The following is a 12,301-nucleotide window of genomic DNA, read 5'->3' as shown; positions in this document are numbered from 1 at the left end:
AAATAATGAGTGACCCTTTTCCCTGGGTGGACTCAGCTCTCCTTTCCTGCTGCCAATCTTTGAAACAATTCACCCTGCTAGGATAACCCCTGTCTTTCTTGGGCTCCTATCTTGAATTCTGATCCTACAAATCACTCCTCCCACCCGTGCTCTCACACACGAGAATGTAGGTGCACGTGAACACACACACGCACAGGCTGATAGGTCAGCTTGCCTGAGGGTGAATAGCTATCCTGAGAGTGCAGGTTGTTCACTAAAACACCTGAGGGAATGACAACAGTGGTCCTAATAGAAGCCTCAGAGGGAGGCAAACCTTTTGTTCTGCTGCTGCTAGCTTGCCTTTACTTACTAACAAGACAAAGTCCTGTACTTGCTCTCTCTCTGCTGAAGCCTTCTGGAGAACCTGTGGCCTCAGATGTACTCTCTAAGTATTGCCAGTTGTGCTGTGCTTGTATATCCATATTACCCAAGAGTTGATTTAAAGAGACCCAAATGGGAGGGACACTCACAGTGTCTGAATAACCCTAATGTAGGAGGGACTTACCAGAGGCATCTGCAGCTGTAAAACTTCCTGCCTCCTGGGTTTGGTCACCTTCACTCCAAGCATACTCTCTGGCCACTTATTCTAACTTTCTGCGAGAACTGGACATCCCTCTCCTTGCCCTTATTGGGGGTGGGGAGGGAGAGTCTGCCTGGAATAGCTTAGTCATGCTGTAAAGTGTTGAGCTGTTTAACTATTGCTCTGTTATAAACCACAACCAGTGCTCCGTAGTTCAACACAGTAATCATTTATTTGACTCACAGGTAGCTCATTTAGGCTGTTCTCTGAGGGGTGGTTCTTCTGTTCTCAGCTGGACTCACTCCCTCCAGTCTTGGCTCCCTGGAGATGTCTGATCCAGGCTGGGCTTGGTGGTCATTGCTCTGCCCCACATACCTCTTATCCTCCTCCTGGCACCAATGGGCTAACCCTGAGTGATCTTCTCAGAAGTTCAAGAGAGCAAGCAGAAACACATAATGTATCTTGAAGCTTAGACTTGAAACTGGAATGCAGTCACTTCTGCCTCATTATTTTGGCCAAATCCACTCACATGACCGAATCCAAAGTCTAGAGGTAGGAAAGGCGGCCCTGCCCACAGTGTGAGGTTGGGAGGAGGAGGGTGTAGCCCTACAAATTAAGTGGCAAAGTATGTGGATACGTAGAGAGCGGAAGACTTGGGACCATGAACTCAACCTGCCTCAGCATTTAAGAATTGCAATGAAACATTTCCAAGTTATAATGCTACTTCAAAGGAGACAGCCATGAGGTTAGCTTGGAGGTAGTGAGGAAACTTGTGCAGAGGACAGACACATTGGAACTGGACCATAAGAACAACATAGAGTTTTCCAAGTAGACAGCGTTGAGTGAAAGGAGCAAAAATCAGTCAAGAGGGAAGGGACAGAATAGAGGCACAGAAGTCTGCAAATGAATGGAGCGTTTGGTGAGTGAAGAGTTTTCCTATGTAGATCGATCCCTAGAAGCAATCCTTCCACACAGTCTTTTGTCTCATTTAATTGTTCTTTCCAGTGAGCTATCATAGCTTCTAAAAAGTTGGAATTTCAGGCGTTGTGCCAGGAAGAGTTATCCTATTGTATATTCTTCAGAACATGCTGCATAGATGGCTGCTTTCTTTATACCTCAAAAAATTATTTTGCTTAAATAAGGTGAAGGGTTTAGCACATATGTATTAAGTTTCTACTGGGACTAGTGTTCCTTCAATATATAGGTGCCACTTAACTTAGCTCAATGTGTTCTGCCATATATGCCACATGTGAAAAAAATACTGAGAAATAACATTTGTTTGCTTTCAAAAGACATTTAGGTTTCACAAAATGTGAGCTCTTCTGTGGAGCCCTCCCTGACACTTTCTCCCCCTTTCTCCCACCAGGTTCTCCTGCTAAAAGTTCTCATTTCTCTCTCTACTTTCTACAGAACATTTTTGTTAGGATGTGATTTTAGTGTGATTGTTTGATCACTGTCTCCTCAATTAAATTGTCAGCTTCTAGGAGAGCAGTAGACCAGGTCTTTTGCATATAACTGGTTCCCCAGAGCCTAGCATAGTGCCAGGGTCATAGTGACTGAATACTAAATATTTGTTAAGTGAGTGAGTGAATGAGTGAATCACTGTGAATGACTGAATGAGATAGGCCTAGACTATTGGCCCTATGAGATAGGTAGGTTTTGGTTTATCTGTAAAACTGCAAGCGTTCCCCAGGTTTATCACTTACCTGTGGTGAGGCAGACAGACCATATTCATTCTCTAGAGCTTCCATTCAATCAGTATTCATCATGGCTTGACATATGGCGGAATGTGGACTAGGTACTGGTGATGTGGAGATCATTAGGGCTGGTTTTGCTCTGAAGGAGTTGCTGGTTTAGTGGCAGAGATAGAGAAGGAAAGGGGCAAAGGCAATCATTGTGTTAAGTGTTAAGATACAGGTATGTCCACATTGAACTTGGAGAAGAGGCTTTGGACTCAGCTGGCCCTCCACTGGGGCTTTTTGAAAAGGGGCAGTCTGAACTGAGTCACGAAGGCTAATCAGCAGTTAGACACGTAACAGGGAAGAACATTCTGGGCAGAATGGAGTAAAGGTTTCAAGGTACAGGGAAGTGAGCAATCATGGCCACTATAGGATACTTCAAGTAGTTCAGTGTTGCAGAATGGAGAAAGCAAGGGTGGGGATGGCAAGCGAGGAAGCTGGAGGTCAGCATGGTCATGTCACAGAGGGTTGCTCAAGCCCAGCTAAGGACGGGACTTTTTCCTGAAGGGAGTGAGGAGCAATTGAAGTGTTTGAATCAAGGGTTGGTGTCATCGGGTTTTACCTTATGAAGTTTGCTCTGGACACAAGGGAGAACAGATTGGAAGGCATGGGACTCTTGGGAAGAAGATATATAAAGAAGCAGTTAATTATACAGTGTGATAAGGTCTGTGTGAGATTTGATTCCTGCGCTGTGATCTCAGAGGAGGAGCATCTAAACTAGAACTGGAGTCTCAGTCTAGTCTAAAGGAAGTGTTTCAAGTTATCAGGGCTAAGAAGCTGGGAAGAATTTTCCAGGCACCTAGAAGTAGGGTAGAGGCACAGAAGTGTTCGAGAATGTGACCTTTTCAGAGTGCTGCAAAGGATTCTTTTTTTTTTTTTTTTTTTTATTTTAAGATCATAAGTTTTATTATCATTTTCTAATAGGAGAGTACTAATATTATTACCCATCCCACATTTTTAATTAATATTAATTTTAAAAATTTATTTTCTATACCAGGCCCTCTTGGATTATCAACTCAAACTGTAATCATTCTCCTTTCTCAGTTATTCGCCTTATATGTTGTTTTTTTTTTTTTTTAACATCTTTATTGGGGTATAATTGCTTTACAATGGTGTGTTAGTTTCTGCTTTATAACAAAGTGAATCAGTCATACATAAACATATGTTCCCATATGTCTTCCCTGTTGCGTCTCCCTCCCTCCCACCCTCCCCATCACACCCCTCCAGGCTGTCACAAAGCACCGAGCCAATATCCCTGTGCCATGCGGCTGCTTCCCACTAGCTATCTACCTCACTGCGTTTGTTAGTGTGTATATGCCCATGACTCTCTCTCGCCCTGTCACAGCTCACCCTTCCCCCTCCCCATAACCTCAAGTCCGTTCTCTAAGAGGTCTGCGTCTTTATTCCTGCTTTACCCCTAGGTTCTTCATGACATTGTTTTCTTAAATTCCATATATATGTGTTAGCATACGGTATTTGTCTTTTTCTTTCTGACTTACTTCACTCTGTATGACAGACTCTAGGTCTATCCACCTCATTACAAATAGCTCAATTTCGTTTCTTTTTATGGCTGAGTAATATTCCATTGTATATATGTGCCACATCTTCTTTATCCATTCATCCGATGATGGGCACTTAGGTTGTTTCCATCTCCGGGCTATTGTAAATAGAGCTGCAATGAACATTTTGGTACATGACTCTTTTTGAATTTTGGTTTCCTCAGGGTATATGCCCAGTAGTGGGATTGCTGGGTCATATGGTAGTTCTATTTGTAGTTTTTTAAGGAACCTCCATACTGTTCTCCATCGTGGCTGAACCAATTCACATTCCCACCAGCAGTGCAAGAGTGTTCCCTTTTCTCCACACCCTCTCCAGCATTTATTGTTTCTAGATTTTTTGATGATGGCCATTCTGACTGCTGTGAGATGATATCTCATTGTAGTTTTGATTTGCATTTCTCTAATGATTAATGATGTTGAGCATTCTTTCATGTGTTTGTTGGCAGTCTGTATATCTTCTTTGGAGAAATGTCTATTTAGGTCTTCTGCCCATTTTTGGATTGGGTTGTTTGTTTTCTTGTTATTGAGCTGCATGAGCTGCTTGTAAATTTTGGAGATTAATCCTTTGTCGGTTGCTTCATTTGCAAATATTTTCTCCCATTCTGAGGGTTGTCTTTTGGTCTTGTTTATGGTTTCCTTTGCTGTGCAAAAGCTTTGAAGTTTCATTAGGTCCCATTTGTTTATTTTTGTTTTTATTTCCATTACTCTAGGAGGTGGGTCAGAAAGGATCTTGCTTTGATTTATGTCATAGAGTGTTCTGCCTATGTTTTCCTCTAAGAGTTTGATAGTTTCTGGCCTTACATTTAGGTCTTTAATCCATTTTGAGCTTATTTTTGTGTATGGTGTTAGGGAGTGATCTAATCTCATACTTTTACAAGTACCTGTCCAGTTTTCCCAGCACCACTTATTGAAGAGGCTGTCCTTTCTCCATTGTACATTACTGCCACCTTTATCAAAGATAAGGTGTCCATATGTGCATGGGTTTATCTCTGGGCTTTCTATCCTGTTCCATTGATCTATCTTTCTGTTTTTGTGCCAGTACCATACCGTCTTGATGACTGTAGCTTTGCAGTATAGTCTGAAGTCAGGGAGCCTGATTCCTCCAGTTCCTTCTTTCGTTCTCAAGATTGCTTTGGCTATTCGGGGTCTTTTGTGTTTCCATACAAATTGTGAAATTTTTTGTTCTAGTTCTGTGAAAAATGCCAGTGGTAGTTTGATAGGGATTGCATTGATTCTGTAGATTGCTTTGGGTAGTAGAGTCATTTTCACAATGTTGATTCTTCCAATCCTAGAACATGGTATATCTCTCCATCTATTTGTATCATCTTTAATTTCTTTCATCAGTGTCTTATAATTTTCTGCATACAGGTCTTTTGTCTCCTTAGGTAGGTTTATTCCTAGATATTTTATTCTTTTTGTTGCAATGGTAAATGGGAGTGTTTTCTTGATTTCACTTTCAGATTTTTCATCATTAGTATATAGGAATGCCAGAGATTTCTGTGCATTAATTTTGTATCCTGCCACTTTACCAAATTCATTGATTAGCTCTAGTAGTTTTCTGGTAGCGTCTTTAGGGTTCTCTATGTATAGGATCATGTCATCTGCAAACAGTGACAGCTTTACTTCTTCTTTTCCGATTTGGATTCCTTTTATTTCCTTTTCTTCTCTGATTGCTGTGGCTAAAACTTCCAAAACAATGTTGAATAATAGTGGTGAGAGTGGGCAACCTTGTCTTGTTCCTGATCTTAGTGGAAATGCTTTCAGTTTTTCACCATTGAGGATGATGTTTGCTGTGGGCTTGTCATATATGGCCTTTATTATGTTGAGGAAAGTTCCCTCTATGCCTACTTTCTGCAGGGTTTTTATCATAAATGGGTGTTGAATTTTGTCAAAAGCTTTCTCTGCATCTATTGAGATGATCATACGGTTTTTCTCCTTCAATTTGTTAATATGGTTTATCACGTTGATAGATTTGCGTATATTGAAGAATCCTTGCATTCCTGGAATAAACCCCACTTGATCATGGTGTATGATCCTTTTAATGTGCTGTTGGATTCTGTTTGCTAGTATTTTGTTGAGGATTTTTGCATCTATGTTCATCAGTGATATTGGCCTGTAGTTTTCTTTCTTTGTGACATCCTTGTCTGGTTTTGGTATCAAGGTGATGGTGGCCTCGTAGAAGGAGTTAGGGAGTGGTCCTCCCTCTGCTATATTTTGGAAGAGTTTGAGAAGGAAAGGTGTTAGCTCTTCTCTAAATGTTTGATAGAATTCGCCTGTGAAGCCATCTGGTCCTGGGCTTTTGTTTGTTGGAAGATTTTTAATCACAGTTTCAATTTCAGTGCTTGTGATTGGTCTGTTCATATTTTCTATTTCTTCCTGATTCAGTCTTGGCAGGTTGTGCATTTCTAAGAATTTGTCCATTTCTTCCAGATTGTCCATTTTATTGGCATAGAGTTGCTTGTAGTAATCTCTCATGATCTCTTTTATCTCTGCAGTGTCAGTTGTTACCTCTCCTTTTTCATTTCTAATTCTATTGATTTGAGTCTTCTCCCTTTTTTTCTTGATGAGTCTGGCTAGTGGTTTATCTATTTTGTTTATCTTCTCAAAGAACCAGCTTTTAGTTTTATTGATCTTTGCTATTGTTTCCTTCATTTCTTTTTCATTTATTTCTGATCTGATTTTTATGATTTCTTTCCTTCTGCTAGCTTTGGGTTTTTTTTGTTCTTCTTTCTCTAATTGCTTGAGGTGCAAGGTTAGGTTGTTTATTCGAGATGTTTCCTGCTTCTTAAGGTGGGCTTGTATTGCTATAAACTTCCCCCTTAGAACTGCTTTTGCTGCATCCCACAGGTTTTGGGTCGTTGTGTCTCCATTGTCATTTGTTTCTAGGTATTTTTTGATTTCCTCTTTGATTTCTTCAGTGATCTCTTCATTATTAAGTAGTGTATTGTTTAGCCTCCATGTGTTTGTATTTTTTACAGATCTTTTCCTGTAATTGATATCTAGTCTCATGGCGTTGTGGTCAGAAAAGATACTTGATACAATTTCAATTTTGTTAAATTTACCAAGGCTTGATTTGTGACCTAAGATATGATCTATCCTGGAGAATGTTCCATGAGCACTTGAGAAAAATGTGTATTCTGTTGTTTTTGGATGGAGTGTCCTATAACTATCAATTAAGTCCATCTTGTTTAATGTATCATTTAAAGCTTGTGTTTCCTTATTTATTTTCATTTTGGATGATCTGTCCATGGGTGAAAGTGGGGTGTTTAAGTCCCCTACTATGAATGTGTTACTGTCGATTTCCCCTTTTATGGCTGTTAGTATTTGCCTTATGTATTGAGGTGCTCCTATGTTGGGTGCATAAATATTTACAATTGTTATATCTTCTTCTTGGATCGATCCCTTGATCATTATGTAGTGTCCTTCTTTGTCTCTTTTAATAGTCCTTATTTTAAAGTCTATTTTGTCTGATATGAGAATTGCTACTCCAGCTTTCTTTTGGCTTCCATTTGCGTGGAATATCTTTTTCCATCCCCTTACTTTCAGTCTGTATGTGTCTCTAGGTCTGAAGTGGGTCTCTTGTAGACAGCATATATAAGGGTCTTGTTTTTGTATCCATTCAGCTAATCTGTGTCTTTTGGTGGGAGCATTTAGTCCATTTACATTTAAGGTAATTATCGATATGTATGTTCCTATTCCCATTTTCTAAATTGTTTTGGGTTCGTTATTATAGGTCTTTTCCTTCTCTTGTGTTTCTTGCCTAGAGAAGATCCTTTAGCATTTGTTGTAAAGCTGGTTTGGTGGTGCTGAACTCTCTCAGCTTTTGCTTGTCTGTAAAGGTTTTAATTTCTCCATCAAATCTGAATGAGATCCTTGCTGGGTAGAGTAGTCTTGGCTGCATGTTTTTCTCCTTCATCACTTTCAGTATGTCCTGCCACTCCCTTCTGGCTTGTAGGGTTTCTGCTGAGAGATCAGCTGTTAACCTTATGGGGATTCCCTTATGTGTTATTTGTTGTTTTTCCCTTGCTGCTTTTAATATGCTTTCTTTGTATTTAATTTTTGACAGTTTGATTAATATGTGTCTTGGCGTATTTCTCCTTGTATTTATCTTTTATGGGACTCTCTGTGCTTCCTGGACTTGATTAACTATTTCCTTTCCCATATTAGGGAAGTTTTCAACTATAATCTCTTCAAATATTTTCTCAGTCCCTTTCTTTTTTTCTTCTTCTTCTGGAACCCCTATAATTCGAATGTTGGTGCGTTTAATGTTGTCCCAGAGGTCTCTGAGACTGTCCTCAGTTCTTTTCATTCTTTTTTCTTTATTCTGCTCTGCAGTAGTTATTTCCACTATTTTATGCAAAGGATTCTTTATTGCTGGAGTGTAGAATACTAAGAGGGAATTGATGAGAAATGAAGCTGGAGAGTAAAACGCCATCCAGAGCAAGTCTTCCTTCTGTTAAATATTGCTTTAGACTGCAGTTATCACATCTATACCAAGAACTTTTTTTTTTTACTTTTTTATCGTAGAGAATTTTGAACCTGTACAAAATAGAGAAGTATAGCGAACACCCATTTAGCCACCCTCAGCCCTACAGCCGTCAACCCGTGGCTGGGTCTGTTCCATCTGCAACACCATTCACTTCCCCTTCACTTGCTCTTTTAAAGCAGATCCCAGATAATATATCTTTTTTTTTTTTTTTTTTTTTTTTTTTGCGGCACGTGGGCCTCTCACTGCTGTGGCCTCTCCCGTTGCGGAGCACAGGCTCCGGACGCGCAGGCTCAGCGGCCATGGCTCACGGGCCCAGCCGCCCCGCGGCATGTGGGATCTTCCCGGACCGGGGCACGAACCCGTGTGCCCTGCGTCAGCAGGCAGATTCTCAACCACTGTGCCACCAGGGAAGCCCAATATATCATTTTATACATCAGTGTTTCAGTATGTATCATTTAGCTAAGAAGCCTTTTTCAAAACATAACCACAATTATCAGTTTCACACCTAACACTTAATAATAATGCTCCGTATCATCAAGTAGCTAGTCACTGTTGTAATTTCTGTTTATCTCACAAATGTCATGTAAATATGAACATAGATATAAATACAAATATTTATATACATTGTTTGATCCAGACCTAAATAAAGGGCTGGGAGCCTTTTGAAAGAGAAAGAAGATGCTCTCAGTCATTAACAGGTGTCAGTGGGGACTTTTGATTTAAACAAGGATGTTTATTCTACTTTTTCAATACTATTGAAATATTGAATAGTATTTCAATACTATTTCAATACTATTTCAATTTATTCTACTTTTTCAATACTATTGCAGATATCTGGACGAGTATTAGGCAAAATATAAAGGAAACCAGGCTCATATTATTGGTTCTACCTTTCTCCCATTTTCTTAGGTCTCTCTGCTCCCTGGTGTGCAAATGGACATACTCTGCAGAGAAAGGCTGGGATGACAGTTTCTGGAAGATGGTTGGTTTGGAAGACTTGGTTGCAGATAATTACAGCAAAATAGGTAAAAAAAATAATTTTTTCTGATTATGTGTATGTACACATGAATATATTGGTGTTTATTTTTTGTTTGTCTTTGTCTGAATTAAAATATAGGAACACAGCTCTGTTTTTCCAAGAGAAGCGAGTAAGTTATGATGGGTAGGCCATGACTAGTAGGCCCTTGCATTGGGGCTTATAGGAACTGAGTTATGAAAAGCTGCCTTGAAATGTAGACTGTTAGACGTGGGGCTAGACTGAGGAAGATACTTGCATGGAGCAACTGGGAATAGCATAATCGAAGGGATGTGTATGGATTGTCTCCAGTCAGACCTAGGAAAATGTCTTGTGATTTAGGTTCAAGGAACCAGGCAAGGCCATAGAGAAAAAAAATAATTGAAGAGGTCAAAATTGGAAGGATCAGGAGCAAGACATAAACTGGAACGTGAGCCAGTGGTTCCTGACTAAAGCCGTAGGGTTCCTGACTTCCAGTTTTATGTGACACTAACTGGGTAGTAGAGGTGTGGATGATTGGTAGGAATTTACCTGGTAAAAGAATTCAGATACTAGGTACATATAATTGTAGCTGATATGTTAAAGTTTCAGGTTTACATGTTCATGTCACAGAAAGATGTTTATTTCTTATAGTTACTACCTACGATTCTAGTAAGCTGTCATCAGGTAGGCAATTATACCTGATTAAAGAGAAGTACTTCTGTATTGTTTAGTGTGAAGGCTAGGAGGTTGTAATGAGACAATTTAAAAGTACTGCAGATTAAACAGGATGGCAGAGTATTTCCCTTTTATGTAGTAGAATAGAGGTAAGTGATTATAAGGCAGCTCTGCCGTTCTCATAACATGTCCTCCAACTTTGGGTCCAGATTAGCCACTTCATTTCTCATCAGTTCCCAGCCAGTTAGTGGGAAGAATATAAAGGACCAGAAGAATCCATCCACATTCCTTTGGAGGAAGCATAACGTGGAAATGGGCCACATCATTTCTGATCACATCCTATTGACTGGCACTTGTTGTTTTTTTTTTTAACATCTTCATTGGAGTATAATTGCTTTACAATGGTGTGTTAGTTTCTGCTGTACAACGAAGTGAATCAGCTATACATATACATACATCCCCATATCTCCTCCCTCTTGTGTCTCCCTCCCACCTTCCCTGTCCCACCCCTCTAGGTGGGCACAAAGCACCGAGCTGATCTCCCTGTGCTATGCGGCTGCTTCCCACTAGCTATCTATTTTACATTTGGTAGTGTATATATTTGATCGGCACTTGTTAATGAGGCCTCATGAGGCTGTAGGGGTGGCTGGGAAATGTGGTAATTGGCCAGGCAGTCAGGTGACCATTCATGTGACTGGCCAGAAGTTGAGAGCTGTGCTATAAAATTTGAGTGAACAACTAGTAGTGTCTGCCATAGTTTCAACCCCCCTGATAACCGAGTCACTTAGTAGGTCGTTTCAGTCCAGCCTTTCTCTGGTGGAGTCCTCATGACTACTCTCTTAGATTGCAAGAGTATAAGAATAGAAATATGAAAGATCCACGTAGCATCTATGCTGCTATGCTGTGGACAACATAGCTCAGTTGTCCATGGTCTGTTCAACTACTAATAGCTAAATCTGGGGTAAAGAACAGAGCCAGGGTAGTATGCAGAAAGAACCCTTCTGGACTTTCTGTGGCTCGACTGAAACCGTCATAGGATCTGAGCTGGTAGAGAAGGGGAGGAGCTTGGGACCAGGGGAAGGGAGGAAGAAAGCAAAGCAGCAGTCATTAGTCATCAGCTGCATTCTAAGTCCTTTGGTCGGTGATTTGGTAGGTGATTCATTTATCTCATTAGGCCCTCACAAACCTATTTGTCTAGCTATTTCCATTTTACAGATGGGAAAACTGAGATTCAGTTCTTTTGTCTGCTGTTTAGTTGTAGGGTCAATAGTAGGACTAGGGTCTCTGAGTCTACACTTTTCTACCAAAGCAGACTTCCTCCTTGGGGTATCTGGGACCTGAGGGAACTGATGTGGCTGTATGGCTGGCCTCCAGCAGGATTAAGCAGAAGTCCAACATTTAGCACCCAAAGCCAGTTTGAGCTTGACTGGAACAAACATCCGCAGTCCACACCTAGACAGGAGTCAGAGTGTGATGGGCTCTCAGCTGATGAGTGGATATAAATTCACAGGGTATAAAAAGTATTAATACTTTAAGTCATATGGTGGTTAGTTTTAAAATTCTGGGTATTCAGACCTTCTGGAGCCAGCAACTGAGATAGCAGCTGGGGAATAGAGTCAGTCTTTTATTCTGGGGGCTGAGGGAGCCAACCAGAGGATGGTGGGTCAGGACTCCAGCCAGCCAGACTGGAGTTTTGGACAGTGCCTCAGGTCCAGCAGGGGAAATGGTCAGCCAGACAGCAAAGTGATACTCAACCAAAAGCTTCTGGAGGGCAGGGACTGTATCTGCCGTACCCTTGAGTATCTTGGCATAGAAGATGTTGGTAAATATCTACTGACAGAATGTGTTTGACTTGAGCACAATTGTTTGAATTGAGACGGATTGGAAAGAGTTAAGAGAAAACGGTGGCAAAGAGATATCTCAGGTGTCTTTATTTGCTCTGGCTGCCATAACAGCATACTATAGACTGAGAGACTTAAACAACAGAAATGTATTTCTCACGGTTCTGGAGGCTGGGAAGTCCAAGGTCAAGGTGCCAACAGGGTAGTTTAATTCTGAGGCCTCCTCTTGGCTTGCTGTGTGTTCATGTGATCTCTTCTTTGTGTGTGTGCAGAAAGAGAGCTCTCTGGTGTCTCTTCTTATAAGGACACTAAACCTATCAGATCAGGGCCCCACCCTTTTGGGCTCATTTAACCTTAATTACTTCCTGTTGACTCTTATCTCCAAATACAGTCACATTGGGGCTTAGAGCTTCAACATAGGAATCTTGGGGACACAATTTAG

At 40.7% G+C, this 12,301-nt stretch overlaps 1 protein-coding gene across 13 annotated transcripts in view; it reads left to right on the top strand.

Annotated features, from left to right (window-relative positions):
- Positions 1-12,301, top strand: part of FGGY (FGGY carbohydrate kinase domain containing) — a 455,489-nt gene that overhangs the window by 153,519 nt on the left and 289,669 nt on the right. For all 13 annotated transcript variants that reach the window (XM_027108362.1, XM_027108360.1, XM_027108371.1 and 10 more), the window contains one exon: positions 9,256-9,371. In XM_027108362.1, coding sequence (XP_026964163.1) covers positions 9,256-9,371 — 116 coding nt within the window. The remainder of the gene's footprint in view (positions 1-9,255; positions 9,372-12,301) is intronic.

The sequence above is a fragment of the Aethalodelphis obliquidens genome, unplaced genomic scaffold (assembly GCF_003676395.1).
Source record: "Aethalodelphis obliquidens isolate GAN/ISIS:26980383/991018 unplaced genomic scaffold, ASM367639v1 scaffold9, whole genome shotgun sequence".
Classification (NCBI taxonomy): domain Eukaryota; kingdom Metazoa; phylum Chordata; class Mammalia; order Artiodactyla; family Delphinidae; genus Aethalodelphis; species Aethalodelphis obliquidens.
The sequence above is the reverse complement of the archived record's forward strand: the minus strand, read 5'-3'. Positions and strand labels throughout refer to the sequence as shown.